General features: G+C 41.3%; 1 protein-coding gene across 2 annotated transcripts in view; it reads right to left on the bottom strand.

The window, feature by feature from the left end:
- slc23a1 (solute carrier family 23 member 1) overlaps window positions 1-18,446 on the bottom strand; it is a 72,618-nt gene that overhangs the window by 18,386 nt on the left and 35,786 nt on the right. For both annotated transcript variants that reach the window (XM_078172760.1, XM_078172761.1), the window contains 3 exons: window positions 3,551-3,707; window positions 1,844-1,991; window positions 1,653-1,758 (listed from right to left, as the gene is read on the bottom strand). In XM_078172760.1, coding sequence (XP_078028886.1) covers window positions 1,653-1,758; window positions 1,844-1,991; window positions 3,551-3,707 — 411 coding nt within the window. The remainder of the gene's footprint in view (window positions 1-1,652; window positions 1,759-1,843; window positions 1,992-3,550; window positions 3,708-18,446) is intronic.

Genomic DNA, 18,446 nt, shown 5'->3' with positions numbered 1-18,446 from the left:
GACAAGTTTCAGAGAAATTGGAACTAGTTGCAGGGACATGAGGACTAGTTACAGGGGACTAGTTGCAGAGACCTGAGGGCTAGTTGCAGAGACATGAGGACTAGTTTCAGAGACCCAAGGACTAGTTGCAGAGACATGAGGACTAGTTGCACATACCTGAGGACTAGTTTCAGAGACCCAAGAACTAGTTGCAGAGATATGAGGACTAGTTGCAGATACCTGAGGACTATTTGCAGATACCTGAGGACTAGTTTCAGAGACCCTGTTGCAGCCACAGCCTGGCCTCCAGTTTTTTCCTTGTGTTTTTCCTACCCTTGTGTCCCCTGTGCTCTTCTGTCTGTTTCTCTGTGTCTGTGTCTGTGTGGTGGGCGTGGGCGTGGCTCTCCTCTGCTTCCGGCTCCCTGGTCACTGCTGATCTGACACACCTGTTCCAAGCCAGTCACCTGCAAACCATCAGCTCATCAGCCCTGCAGTATATCTACCCCAGTTTTCCAGCCGCTCATCGCCAGATTGTTGTTTCACTGCTGCGGTAGTACGCTTCAGGCCAAATCTATAGTGTTCTAAAGCTTTGCTTCTCTGTGACTTTTCAGTGCTTAACTTAATTTACTCCTCTGCTACAGATCCATCACCTGCTCATCCAGCTGCCAGCCACTTACCTGCACGTCCGCCTCTCCACATCACTGCTGCCTTCATCTACTGTGGATCTCCTTGCCCTTGCCATCAGTCCTCCATCCAATACCCCCCCCCCCCCCCATAATAAAAGACAATAAATACAACAACACCCCTCTCCGTGTCCTACACTTGGATCTCCACCATTGTTTGTAACAGACCCGAGGACAAATTGCAGGGATGTGAAGACTAGTTGCAGAGGTATGAGGACTAGTTACAGGGACATGAGAACTAGTTGCAGGGACCTAAGTACTAGTTGCAGGGACCTAAGAACTGTTGCAGGGACATGAGGGTTAGTTGCAGGGACCTCAGGGCTAGTTGCAGGGACCTAAGGACTAGTTGCAGGGCCCTAAGGACTAGTTGCAGGGACATGAGGGCTAGTTGCAGGGACATGAGGACTAGTTGCAGGGACCTAAGGCCTAATTGCAGGGACATGAGGGCTAGTTGCAGGGACCTAAGTACTAGTTGCAGGGACCTAAGGACTAGTTGCAGGGCCCTAAGGGCTAGTTGCAGGGACCTAAGTACTAGTTGCAGGGACCTAAGGACTAGTTGCAGGGCCCTAAGGGCTAGTTGCAGGGACCTAAGAACTAGTTGCAGGGCCCTAAGGGCTAGTTGCAGGGACCTAAGGACTAGTTGCAGGGACATGAGAACTAGTTGCAGGGACCTGAGGGCTAGTTGCAGGGACCTAAGGACTAGTTGCAGGGACATGAGGACTAGTTGCAGGGACCTAAGAACTAGTTGCAGGGACACGACGACTAGTTGCAGGGACCTAAGACCTAGTTGCAGGGACCTGAGGGCTAGTTGCAGGGACCTAAGGACTAGTTGCAGGGACCTAAGGGCTAGTTGCAGGGACCTGAGGGCTAGTTGCAGGGACCTAAGGACTAGTTGCAGGGACCTAAGGGCTAGCTGCAGGAGGTTCTGGGATGCTGATCCAGTATGTTTCTACCAAACCAGTGGGTGTGAGATCGCATGGCCTCAGTTACCTTGGTGATGCCCAGGACGCCTATATTTGGACTGGAAGACGTGGAGCCATTTCCTGTCCCCAACAGTCCAGCAATGATGCAACATACGCCTTCAGTGAAAATTCCTCTGAAACAAACAACAACCAGAAATCAGTAAACACCTGTCGGACAGAGGTAAGGTTACATGACTTCCTGTTTACTTCCTGTTTCACCTGTTGATGGCGTGGACCGGAGGGGGTGGGGCTCCAGACAGACGAGCACAGGCATAATAATCGCCAATCGACTCCACGATGCCCGCCATGGTGGCACTCAGCATACCCAACACCCCAGCAACTGTTACTACCGGCAACCCCCACTGGCCTATGAGAAACCAGAGGTGTGAAGCCCGTGATTGGCTGACGTCAGTGACAGGTGTGAATTCCATGATTGGCTGACGTCAGTGACAGGTGTGAAACTCGTGATTGAATGATGTCAGTGACAGGTGTGAAGCCCATGATTGGCTGACGTCAGTGACAGGTGTGAAGCTCGTGATTGAATGATGTCAGTGACAGGTGTGAATTCCGTGATTGAATGATGTCAGTGACAGGTGTGAATTCCGTGATTGAATGATGTCAGCGACAGGTGTGAATTCCGTGATTGAATGATATCAGTGACAGGTGTGAAGCCCATGACTGGCTGATGTCAGTGCCAGGTGTGAATTCCGTGATTGAATGATGTCAGTGACAGGTGTGAAGCCCGTGATTGAATGATGTCAGGGACAGGTGTGAAGCCCATGATTGGCTGATGTCAGTGACAGGTGTGAATTCCGTGATTGAATGATGTCAGTGACAGGTGTGAAGCCCGTGATTGGTTGATATCAGTGACAGGTGTGAATTCCATGATTGAATGATGTCAGTGCCAGATGTGAATTCCGTGACTGAATGATGTCAGTGACAGGTGTGAAGCCCGTGATTGAATGATGTCAGTGACAGGTGTGAAGCCCATGACTGGCTGATGTCAGTGACAGGTGTGAAACCCATGATTGAATGATGTCAGTGACAGGTGTGAATTCCGTGATTGAATGATGTCAGTGCCAGGTGTGAATTCCGTGATTGAATGATGTCAGTGACAGGTGTGAAGCCCGTGATTGGCTGCTGTCAGTGACAGGTGTGAATTCCGTGATTGAATGATGTCAGTGACAGGTGTGAAGCCCGTGATTGGTTGACGTCAGTGACAGGTGTGAATTCCGTGATTGAATGATGTCAGTGACAGGTGTGAAGCCCGTGATTGAATGATGTCAGTGACAGGTGTGAAGCCCATGACTGGCTGATGTCAGGGACAGGTGTGAAGCCCATGATTGGCTGATGTCAGTGACAGGTGTGAATTCCGTGATTGAATGATGTCAGTGCCAGGTGTGAATTCCGTGATTGAATGATGTCAGTGACAGGTGTGAAGCCCGTGATTGGTTGATATCAGTGACAGGTGTGAATTCCGTGATTGAATGATGTCAGTGCCAGATGTGAATTCCGTGATTGAATGATATCAGTGACAGGTGTGAAGCCCGTGATTGAATGATGTCAGTGACAGGTGTGAAGCCCATGACTGGCTGATGTCAGTGACAGGTGTGAATTCTGTGATTGAATGATGTCAGTGCCAGGTGTGAATTCCGTGATTGAATGATGTCAGTGACAGGTGTGAAGCCCGTGATTGGCTGCTGTCAGTGACAGGTGTGAATTCCGTGATTGAATGATGTCAGTGCCAGGTGTGAATTCCGTGATTGAATGATGTCAGTGACAGGTGTGAAGCCCGTGATTGGTTGACGTCAGTGACAGGTGTGAATTCCGTGATTGGTTGACGTCAGTGACAGGTGCGAATTCCGTGATTGGCTGATGTCAGTGACAGGTGCGAAGCCTGTGATTGAATGATGTCAGGAGTCTTACAGGGGTAGGGTACTCTGAACCAGGGTGATGAGGCCATGATGTCACCACGGGCATCGGTCCGAGCCTTGTGTCCATAGCGACCAGGATCACTCGGCAACAGATTTGTCAGAGTGAGAATGTAGCAAACCAGCCAGACAACCATGATGGCGAGGATGATCTGACAGACACAACAGAAAGTTGGAAACTGACACCTCACCTTACACTTTAACTGATACGTAACCTGACACCTCACCTGACAATTTAACTGACACCTCAACTGACACCTTAACTGACACCTCACCTTACACTTTAACTGACACTTCACCTGACACTTTAACTGACACCTCAACTGACACCTTAACTGACACCTCACCTTACACTTTAACTGACACTTCACCTGACACTTTAACTGACACCTTAACTGACACCTCACCTGACACTTTAACTGACACTTCACCTGACACTTTAAATGACACTTCACCTGACACTTTAACTGATACGGAACCTGACACCTCACCTTACACTTTAACTGACACTTCACCTGACACTTTAACTGACACTTTAACTGATACGGAACCTGACACCTCACCTTTCACTTTAACTGACACTTCACCTGAAACTTCAACTGACACTTTAAATGACTCTTCACCTGACACTTTAACTGATACGGAACCTGACACCTCACCTTACACTTTAACCGACACTTCACCTGACACTTTAACTGACACTTCACCTGACACTTTAAATGACACTTCACATGACACTTTAACTGACACTTCACCTGACACTTTAAATGACACTTCACCTGACACTTTAACTGATACGGAACCTGACACCTCACCTTACACTTTAACCGACACTTCACCTGACACTTTAAATGACACTTCACCTGACACTTTAAATGACACTTCACCTGACACTTTAACTGACACTTTAACTGATACGGAAACTGACACCTCACCTTACACTTTAACTGACACTTCACCTGACACTTTAAATGACACTTCACCTGACACTTTAACTGACACTTCACCTGACACTTTAAATGACACTTCACCTGACACTTTAACTGACACTTCACCTGACACTTTAACTGACACTTTAACTGATACGGAACCTGACACCTCACCTTTCACTTTAACTGACACTTCACCTGACACTTTAACTGATACGGAACCTGACACCTCACCTTACACTTTAACTGACACTTCACCTGACACTTCAACTGACACTTTAAATAACACTTCACCTGACACTTTAACTGATACGGAACCTGACACCTCACCTTACACTTTAACCGACACTTCACCTGACACTTTAACTGACACTTCACCTGACACTTTAACTGACACTTCACCTGACACTTTAAATGACACTTCACCTGACACTTTAACTGATACGGAACCTGACACCTCACCTAACAATTTAACCGACACTTCACCTGACACTTTAAATGACACTTCACCTGACACTTTAAATGACACTTCACCTGACACTGAAACTGACACCTCACCTTACACTTTAACTGACACTTCACCTGACACTTTAAATGACACCTCACCTGACACTTTAACTGACACTTCACCTGACACTTTAACTGATACGGAACCTGACACCTCACCTTACACTTTAACTGACACTTCACCTGACACTTTAAATGACACCTCACCTGACACTTTAACTGACACTTCACCTGACACTTTAAATGACACTTCACCTGACACTTTAACTGACACTTCACCTGACACTTTAACTGATACGGAACATGACACCTCACCTAACAATTTAACTAACACTTCACCTGACACTTTAACTGACACCTCACCTAACAATTTAACTGACACTTCACCTGACACTTTAACTGACACTTCACCTGACACTTTAACTGACACTTCACCTGACACTTTAACTGATACGGAACCTGACACCTCACCTAACAATTTAACTAACACTTCACCTGACACTGAAACTGACACCTCACCTTACACTTTAACTGACACTTCACCTGACACTTTAAATGACACCTCACCTGACACTTTAACTGACACTTCACCTGACACTTTAACTGATACGGAACCTGACACCTCACCTTACACTTTAACTGACACTTCACCTGACACTTTAAATGACACCTCACCTGACACTTTAACTGACACTTCACCTGACACTTTAAATGACACTTCACCTGACACTTTAACTGACACTTCACCTGACACTTTAACTGATACGGAACCTGACACCTCACCTAACAATTTAACTAACACTTCACCTGACACTTTAACTGACACCTCACCTAACAATTTAACTGACACTTCACCTGACACTTTAACTGACACCTCACCTAACAATTTAACTAACACCTCACCTAACAATTTAACTGACACTTCACCTGACACTTTAACTGACACCTCACCTAACAATTTAACTGACACCTCACCTAACAATTTAACTGACACTTCACCTGACACTTTAACTAACACTTCACCTGACAATTTAACTGACACTTCACCTGACACTTTAACTGACACCTCACCTAACAATTTAACTGACACTTCACCTGACACTTTAACTGACACTTCACCTGACACTTTAACTGACACCTCACCTTACACTTTAACTAACACTTCACCTGATACTTTAAATGACACCTCACCTGACACTTGAAATGACACTTCACCTGACACTTCACCTGACACTTTAACTGACACTTTAACTGATACGGAACCTGACACCTCACCTGACACTTTAACTGGCACTTCACCTGACACTTTAACTGACACCTCACCTAACAATTTAACTGACACTTCACCTGACACTTTAACTGACACCTCACCTAACAATTTAACTAACACCTCACCTAACAATTTAACTGACACTTCACCTGACACTTTAACTGACACCTCACCTAACAATTTAACTGACACTTCACCTGAGACTTTAACTAACACTTCACCTGACAATTTAACTGACACTTCACCTGACACTTTAACTGACACCTCACCTAACAATTTAACTGACACTTCACCTGACACTTTAACTGACACTTCACCTGACACTTTAACTGACACCTCACCTTACACTTTAACTAACACTTCACCTGATACTTTAAATGACACCTCACCTGACACTTGAAATGACACTTCACCTGACACTTCACCTGACACTTTAACTGACACTTTAACTGATACGGAACCTGACACCTCACCTGACACTTTAACTGGCACTTCACCTGACACTTTAACTGACACCTCACCTGACACTTTAACTAACACTTCACCTGACAATTTAACTGACAATTCACCTGACACTTTAACTAACACTTCACCTGACACTTTAACTGACACCTCACCTGACAATTTAACTGACACCTCACCTGACACTTTAACTGGCACTTCACCTGACACTTTAACTGACACCTCACCTGACACTTTAACTAACACTTCACCTGACACTTTAACTGACACCTCACCTAACAATTTAACTAACACTTCACCTGACACTTTAACTGACACTTCACCTGACACTTTAACTGACACTTCACCTGACACTTTAACTGACACCTCACCTGACAATTTAACTGACACCTCACCTTACACTTTAACTGACACCTCACCTGATACTTTAAATGACACCTCACCTTACACTTTAACTGACACTTCACCTGACACTTTAAATGACACTTCACCTGACACTTTAACTGATACGCAACCTGACACCTCACCTAACAATTTAACTAACACTTCACCTGACACTTTAACTAACACTTCACCTGACAATTTAACTGACACTTCACCTGACACTTTAACTGACACTTCACCTGATACTTTAAATGACACTTCACCTGACACTTTTACTGACACTTCACCTGACACTTGAAATGACACTTCACCTGACACTTTAAATGACACTTCACCTGACACTTTAACTGACACTTTAATTGATACGGAACCTGACACCTCACCTGACACTTTAACTGGCACTTAACCTGACACTTTAACTGACACCTCACCTAACAATTTAACTAACACCTCACCTGACACTTTAACTAACACTTCACCTGACACTTTTACTGACACCTCACCTAACAATTTAACTAACACTTCACCTGACACTTTCACTGACACCTCACCTGACACTTTAACTGACACTTCACCTGACACTTTAACTGACACCTAACCTTACAATTTAACTGACACTTCACCTGACACTTTAACTGACACCTCACCTAACAATTTAACTAACACTTCACCTGACACTTTAACTGACACTTCACCTGACACTTTAACTGACACCTCACCTTACAATTTAACTGACACTTCACCTGACACTTTAACTGACACCTCAACTGACAATTTAACTGACACCTCAACTGACACTTTCACTGAAACCTCACCTAACAATTTAACTAACACTTCACCTGACACTTTAACTGACACCTCACCTTACAATTTAACTGACACCTCAACTGACACTTTAACTGACACCTCAACTGACACTTCACCTGACACCTCACCTGACACTTTAACTGACACCTCACCTAACAATTTAACTGACACTTCACCTGACACTTTAACTGACACTTCACCTGACACTTTAACTGACACTTCACCTGACACTTTAACTGATACCTCACCTTACAATTTAACTGACACCTCACCTTACACTTTAACTAACACTTCACCTGATACTTTAAATGACACCTCACCTGACACTTTAAATGACACTTTACCTGACACTTTAAATGACACTTCACCTGACACTTTAACTGATACGGAACCCGACACCTCACCTGACACTTTAACTGGCACTTCACCTGACACTTTAAATGACACCTCACCTTACAATTTAACTGACACTTCACCTAACACTTTAACTAACACTTCACCTGACACTTTAACTGACACCTCACCTAACAATTTAACTAACACTTCACCTGACACTTTAACTGACACCTCACCTGACACTTTAACTGATACGGAACCTGACACCTCACTTGACACTTTAACTGGCACTTCACCTGACACTTTAACTGACACCTCACCTAACAATTTAACTAACACTTCACCTGACACTTTAACTAACACTTCACCTGACACTTTAAATGACACCTCAACTTACACTTTAACTAACACTTCACCTGATACTTTAACTGACACCTCACCTAACAATTTAACTAACACTTCAACTGACACTTTAAATGACACTTCACCTGACACTTTAACTAACACTTCACCTGACACTTTAAATGACACCTCAACTTACACTTTAACTAACACTTCACCTAACAATTTAACTGACACTTCACCTGACACTTTAACTGACACCTCACCTTACACTTTAACTAACACTTCACCTGATACTTTAACTGACACTTCACCTGACAATTTAACTAACACTTCAACTGACACTTTAACTGACACTTCACCTGACACTTTAACTAACACTTCACCTGATACTTTAACTGACACCTCACCTAACAATTTAACTGACACTTCAACTGACAATTTAACTGACACCTCACCTAACAATTTAACTAACACTTCACCTGACACTTTAACTGACACCTCACCTAACAATTTAACTGACACTTCACCTGACACTTTAACTGACACTTCACCTGACACCTCACCTGACAATTTAACTGACACTTTAACTGACACTTCACCTAACAATTTAACTAACACTTCACCTGACACTTTAACTGACACCTCACCTAACAATTTAACTGACACTTCACCTGACACTTTAACTGACACTTCACCTGACACCTCACCTGACAATTTAACTGACACTTTAACTGACACTTTAACTGACACTTCACCTAACAATTTAACTAACACTTCACCTGACACTTTAACTGACACCTCACCTAACAATTTAAACTGACACTTCACCTGACAATTTAAACTGACACTTCACCTGACACTTTAACTAACACTTCACCTGACACTTTAACTGACACTTCACCTAACAATTTAAACTGACACTTCACCTGACACTTTAACTAACACTTCACCTGACAATTTAAACTGACACTTCACCTGACACTTTAACTGACACTTCACCTGACACCTCACCTGACAATTTAACTGACACTTCACCTGACACTTTACCTGACACTTCACCTGACACTTTAACTGACACTTCACCTGACAATTTAAACTGACACTTCACCTGACACTTTAACTGACACTTCACCTGACAATTTAAACTGACACTTCACCTGACACTTTAACTGACACCTCACCTGACAGTTTAACTGACACCTCACCTAACAATTTAAACTGACACTTCACCTGACACTTTAACTGACACTTCACCTGACAATTTAAACTGACACTTCACCTGACACTTTAACTAACACTTCACCTGACAATTTAACTAACACTTCACCTGACAATTTAACTAACACTTCACCTAACAATTTAAACTGACACTTCACCTGACACTTTAACTAACACTTCACCTGACAATTTAAACTGACACTTCACCTGACACTTTAACTAACACTTCACCTGACAATTTAAACTGACACTTCACCTGACACTTTAACTAACACTTCACCTGACAATTTAAACTGACACTTCACCTGACAATTTAACTGACACTTCACCTGACACTTTAACTGACACCTCACCTAACAATTTAACTGACACTTCTCCTGACACTTTAACTGACACCTCACCTAACAATTTAACTGACACTTCACCTGACACTTTAAATGACACTTCACCTGACACTTTAAATGACACCTCACCTAACAATTTAACTGACACTTCACCTGACACTTTAACTAACACTTCACCTAACAGTTTAACTGACACTTCACCTGACACTTTAACTAACACTTCACCTGACAATTTAACTGACACCTCACCTAACAATTTAATTAACACTTCACCTGACACTTTAACTGACACTTCACCTGACACTTTAACTGACACCTCACTTAACAATTTAACTGACACTTCACCTGACACTTTAACTGACACCTCACCTTACACTTTAACTAACACTTCACCTGACACTTTAACTGACACCTCACCTAACAATTTAACTGACACCTCACCTGACACTTTAACTAACACTTCACCTGACAATTTAAACTGACACTTCACCTGACACTTTAACTAACACTTCACCTGACACTTTAACTGACACCTCACCTAACAATTTAACTGACACCTCACCTTACACTTGAAATGACACTTCACCTGACACTTTAAATGACACTTCACCTGACACTTTAACTGACACTTTAATTGATACGGAACCTGACACCTCACCTGACACTTTAACTGGCACTTAACCTGACACTTTAACTGACACCTCACCTAACAATTTAACTGACACCTCACCTGACACTTTAACTAACACTTCACCTGACAATTTAAACTGACACTTCACCTGACACTTTAACTGACACTTCACCTGATACTTTAAATGACACTTCACCTGACACTTTTACTGACACTTCACCTGACACTTGAAATGACACTTCACCTGACACTTTAAATGACACTTCACCTGACACTTTAACTGACACTTTAATTGATACGGAACCTGACACCTCACCTGACACTTTAACTGGCACTTAACCTGACACTTTAACTGACACCTCACCTAACAATTTAACTAACACCTCACCTGACACTTTAACTAACACTTCACCTGACACTTTTACTGACACCTCACCTAACAATTTAACTAACACTTCACCTGACACTTTCACTGACACCTCACCTGACACTTTAACTGACACTTCACCTGACACTTTAACTGACACCTAACCTTACAATTTAACTGACACTTCACCTGACACTTTAACTGACACCTCACCTAACAATTTAACTAACACTTCACCTGACACTTTAACTGACACTTCACCTGACACTTTAACTGACACCTCACCTTACAATTTAACTGACACTTCACCTGACACTTTAACTGACACCTCAACTGACAATTTAACTGACACCTCAACTGACACTTTCACTGAAACCTCACCTAACAATTTAACTAACACTTCACCTGACACTTTAACTGACACCTCACCTTACAATTTAACTGACACCTCAACTGACACTTTAACTGACACCTCAACTGACACTTCACCTGACACCTCACCTGACACTTTAACTGACACCTCACCTAACAATTTAACTGACACTTCACCTGACACTTTAACTGACACTTCACCTGACACTTTAACTGACACTTCACCTGACACTTTAACTGATACCTCACCTTACAATTTAACTGACACCTCACCTTACACTTTAACTAACACTTCACCTGATACTTTAAATGACACCTCACCTGACACTTTAAATGACACTTTACCTGACACTTTAAATGACACTTCACCTGACACTTTAACTGATACGGAACCCGACACCTCACCTGACACTTTAACTGGCACTTCACCTGACACTTTAAATGACACCTCACCTTACAATTTAACTGACACTTCACCTAACACTTTAACTAACACTTCACCTGACACTTTAACTGACACCTCACCTAACAATTTAACTAACACTTCACCTGACACTTTAACTGACACCTCACCTGACACTTTAACTGATACGGAACCTGACACCTCACTTGACACTTTAACTGGCACTTCACCTGACACTTTAACTGACACCTCACCTAACAATTTAACTAACACTTCACCTGACACTTTAACTAACACTTCACCTGACACTTTAAATGACACCTCAACTTACACTTTAACTAACACTTCACCTGATACTTTAACTGACACCTCACCTAACAATTTAACTAACACTTCAACTGACACTTTAAATGACACTTCACCTGACACTTTAACTAACACTTCACCTGACACTTTAAATGACACCTCAACTTACACTTTAACTAACACTTCACCTAACAATTTAACTGACACTTCACCTGACACTTTAACTGACACCTCACCTTACACTTTAACTAACACTTCACCTGATACTTTAACTGACACTTCACCTGACAATTTAACTAACACTTCAACTGACACTTTAACTGACACTTCACCTGACACTTTAACTAACACTTCACCTGATACTTTAACTGACACCTCACCTAACAATTTAACTGACACTTCAACTGACAATTTAACTGACACCTCACCTAACAATTTAACTAACACTTCACCTGACACTTTAACTGACACCTCACCTAACAATTTAACTGACACTTCACCTGACACTTTAACTGACACTTCACCTGACACCTCACCTGACAATTTAACTGACACTTTAACTGACACTTCACCTAACAATTTAACTAACACTTCACCTGACACTTTAACTGACACCTCACCTAACAATTTAACTGACACTTCACCTGACACTTTAACTGACACTTCACCTGACACCTCACCTGACAATTTAACTGACACTTTAACTGACACTTTAACTGACACTTCACCTAACAATTTAACTAACACTTCACCTGACACTTTAACTGACACCTCACCTAACAATTTAAACTGACACTTCACCTGACAATTTAAACTGACACTTCACCTGACACTTTAACTAACACTTCACCTGACACTTTAACTGACACTTCACCTAACAATTTAAACTGACACTTCACCTGACACTTTAACTAACACTTCACCTGACAATTTAAACTGACACTTCACCTGACACTTTAACTGACACTTCACCTGACACCTCACCTGACAATTTAACTGACACTTCACCTGACACTTTACCTGACACTTCACCTGACACTTTAACTGACACTTCACCTGACAATTTAAACTGACACTTCACCTGACACTTTAACTGACACTTCACCTGACAATTTAAACTGACACTTCACCTGACACTTTAACTGACACCTCACCTGACAGTTTAACTGACACCTCACCTAACAATTTAAACTGACACTTCACCTGACACTTTAACTGACACTTCACCTGACAATTTAAACTGACACTTCACCTGACACTTTAACTAACACTTCACCTGACAATTTAACTAACACTTCACCTGACAATTTAACTAACACTTCACCTAACAATTTAAACTGACACTTCACCTGACACTTTAACTAACACTTCACCTGACAATTTAAACTGACACTTCACCTGACACTTTAACTAACACTTCACCTGACAATTTAAACTGACACTTCACCTGACACTTTAACTAACACTTCACCTGACAATTTAAACTGACACTTCACCTGACAATTTAACTGACACTTCACCTGACACTTTAACTGACACCTCACCTAACAATTTAACTGACACTTCTCCTGACACTTTAACTGACACCTCACCTAACAATTTAACTGACACTTCACCTGACACTTTAAATGACACTTCACCTGACACTTTAAATGACACCTCACCTAACAATTTAACTGACACTTCACCTGACACTTTAACTAACACTTCACCTAACAGTTTAACTGACACTTCACCTGACACTTTAACTAACACTTCACCTGACAATTTAACTGACACCTCACCTAACAATTTAATTAACACTTCACCTGACACTTTAACTGACACTTCACCTGACACTTTAACTGACACCTCACTTAACAATTTAACTGACACTTCACCTGACACTTTAACTGACACCTCACCTTACACTTTAACTAACACTTCACCTGACACTTTAACTGACACCTCACCTAACAATTTAACTGACACCTCACCTGACACTTTAACTAACACTTCACCTGACAATTTAAACTGACACTTCACCTGACACTTTAACTAACACTTCACCTGACACTTTAACTGACACCTCACCTAACAATTTAACTGACACCTCACCTTACACTTTAACTAACACTTCACCTGACACTTTAACTGACACCTCACCTAACAATTTAACTGACACCTCACCTTACACTTTAACTAACACTTCACCTGACACTTTAACTGACACCTCACCTAACAATTTAACTGACACCTCACCTGACACTTTAACTAACACTTCACCTGACACTTTAACTAACACTTCACCTAACAGTTTAACTGACACTTCACCTGACACTTTAACTGACACCTCACCTAACAATTTAACTGACACTTCACCTGACACTTTAACTAACACTTCACCTAACAGTTTAACTGACACTTCACCTGACACTTTAAATGACACTTCACCTGACAATTTAACTGACACCTCACCTAACAATTTAATTAACACTTCACCTGACACTTTAACTGACACTTCACCTGACAATTTAACTGACACTTCACCTGACACTTTAACTGACACCTCACCTTACACTTTAACTAACACTTCACCTGACACTTTAACTGACACCTCACCTAACAATTTAATTAATACTTCACCTGACACTTTAACTGACACTTCACCTGACACTTTAACTGACACCTCACCTGACAATTTAACTGACACTTCACCTGACACTTTAACTGACACCTCACTTAACAATTTAACTGACACTTCACCTGACACTTTAACTGACACCTCACCTTACACTTTAACTAACACTTCACCTGACACTTTAACTGACACTTCACCTGACAATTTAATTAATACTTCACCTTACACTTTAACTAACACTTCACCTGACACTTTAACTGACACCTCACCTAACAATTTAATTAATACTTCACCTGACACTTTAACTGACACTTCACCTGACACTTTAACTGACACTTCACCTGACAATTTAACTGACACTTCACCTGACACTTTAACTGACACCTCACCTTACACTTTAACTAACACTTCACCTGACACTTTAACTGACACCTCACCTAACAATTTAATTAATACTTCACCTGACACTTTAACTGACACTTTAACTGACACCTCACCTGACAATTTAAACTGACACTTCACCTGACACTTCACCTGACACTTTAACTGACACTTCACCTGACACTTTAACTAACACTTCACCTGACACTTTAACTGACACTTCACCTGACACTTTAAATGACACTTCACCTGACAATTTAAACTGACACTTCACCTGACACTTTAACTAACACTTCACCTAACAATTTAAACTGACACTTCACCTGACACTTTAACTGACACCTCACCTAACAATTTAACTGACACTTCACCTGACACTTTAAATGACACTTCACCTGACAATTTAAACTGACACTTCACCTGACACTTTAACTAACACTTCACCTAACAATTTAAACTGACACTTCACCTGACACTTTAACTGACACCTCACCTAACAATTTAACTGACACTTCACCTGACACTTTAAATGACACTTCACCTGACAATTTAAACTGACACTTCACCTGACACTTTAACTAACACTTCACCTGACAATTTAAACTGACACTTCACCTGACACTTTAACTGACACCTCACCTAACAATTTAACTGACACTTCACCTGACACTTTAAATGACACTTCACCTGACACTTTAACTGACACCTCACCTAACAATTTAACTGACACTTCACCTGACACTTTAACTAACACTTCACCTAACAGTTTAACTGACACTTCACCTGACACTTTAACTAACACTTCACCTGACAATTTAACTGACACCTCACCTAACAATTTAACTAACACTTCACCTGACACTTTAACTGACACTTCACCTGACACTTTAACTGACACCTCACTTAACAATTTAACTGACACTTCACCTGACACTTTAACTGACACCTCACCTTACACTTTAACTAACACCTCACCTGACACTTTAACTGACACCTCACCTAACAATTTAATTAACACTTCACCTGACACTTTAACTGACACCTCACTTAACAATTTAACTGACACTTCACCTGACACTTTATCTGACACCTCACCTAACAATTTAATTAACACTTCACCCGACACTTTAACTGACACTTCACCTGACACTTTAACTGACACCTCACTTAACAATTTAACTGACACTTCACCTGACACTTTATCTGACACCTCACCTAACAATTTAACTCACACTTCACCTGACACTTTATCTGACACCTCACCTAACAATTTAACTCACACTTCACCTGACACTTTAACTGACACTTCACCTGACACTTTATCTGACACCTCACCTAACAATTTAATTAACACTTCACCTGACACTTTAACTGACACTTCACCTGACACTTTAACTGACACCTCACTTAACAATTTAATTAACACTTCACCCGACACTTTAACTGACACTTCACCTGACACTTTAACTGACACCTCACTTAACAATTTAACTGACACTTCACCTGACACTTTATCTGACACCTCACCTAACAATTTAACTCACACTTCACCTGACACTTTAACTGACACCTCACTTAACAATTTAACTGACACTTCACCTGACACTTTATCTGACACCTCACCTAACAATTTAACTCACACTTCACCTGACACTTTATCTGACACCTCACCTAACAATTTAACTCACACTTCACCTGACACTTTAACTGACACTTCACCTGACACTTTATCTGACACCTCACCTAACAATTTAATTAACACTTCACCTGACACTTTAACTGACACTTCACCTGACACTTTAACTGACACCTCACTTAACAATTTAACTGACACTTCACCTGACACTTTATCTGACACCTCACCTAACAATTTAATTAACACTTCACCCGACACTTTAACTGACACTTCACCTGACACTTTAACTGACACTTCACCTGACACTTTAACTAACACTTCACCTGATACTTTAACTGACACCTCACCTAACAATTTAACTGACACTTCAACTGACAATTTAACTGACACCTCACCTAACAATTTAACTAACACTTCACCTGACACTTTAACTGACACCTCACCTAACAATTTAACTGACACTTCACCTGACACTTTAACTGACACTTCACCTGACACCTCACCTGACAATTTAACTGACACTTTAACTGACACTTTAACTGACACTTCACCTAACAATTTAACTAACACTTCACCTGACACTTTAACTGACACCTCACCTAACAATTTAAACTGACACTTCACCTGACAATTTAAACTGACACTTCACCTGACACTTTAACTAACACTTCACCTGACAATTTAAACTGACACTTCACCTGACACTTTAACTAACACTTCACCTGACACTTTAACTGACACTTCACCTGACAATTTAAACTGACACTTCACCTGACACTTTAACTAACACTTCACCTAACAATTTAAACTGACACTTCACCTGACACTTTAACTAACACTTCACCTGACAATTTAAACTGACACTTCACCTGACACTTTAACTAACACTTCACCTGACAATTTAACTAACACTTCACCTAACAATTTAAACTGACACTTCACCTGACACTTTAACTAACACTTCACCTGACAATTTAAACTGACACTTCACCTGACACTTTAACTGACACTTCACCTGACACCTCACCTGACAATTTAACTGACACTTCACCTGACACTTTAACTGACACTTCACCTGACACTTTAACTGACACTTCACCTGACAATTTAAACTGACACTTCACCTGACACTTTAACTGACACTTCACCTGACAATTTAAACTGACACTTCACCTGACACTTTAACTGACACCTCACCTGACAATTTAACTGACACTTCACCTGACAATTTAACTAACACTTCACCTGACACTTTAACTGACACCTCACCTGACAGTTTAACTGACACCTCACCTAACAATTTAAACTGACACTTCACCTGACACTTTAACTGACACTTCACCTGACAATTTAAACTGACACTTCACCTGACACTTTAACTAACACTTCACCTGACAATTTAACTAACACTTCACCTGACAATTTAACTAACACTTCACCTAACAATTTAAACTGACACTTCACCTGACACTTTAACTAACACTTCACCTGACAATTTAAACTGACACTTCACCTGACACTTTAACTAACACTTCACCTGACAATTTAAACTGACACTTCACCTGACACTTTA

This window comes from Epinephelus lanceolatus, chromosome 11 (genome assembly GCF_041903045.1).
Source record: "Epinephelus lanceolatus isolate andai-2023 chromosome 11, ASM4190304v1, whole genome shotgun sequence".
Lineage (NCBI taxonomy): Eukaryota > Metazoa > Chordata > Actinopteri > Perciformes > Serranidae > Epinephelus > Epinephelus lanceolatus.
Note: the sequence above shows the minus strand (reverse complement) of the source record. Positions and strands in the feature narration are given on the sequence as shown.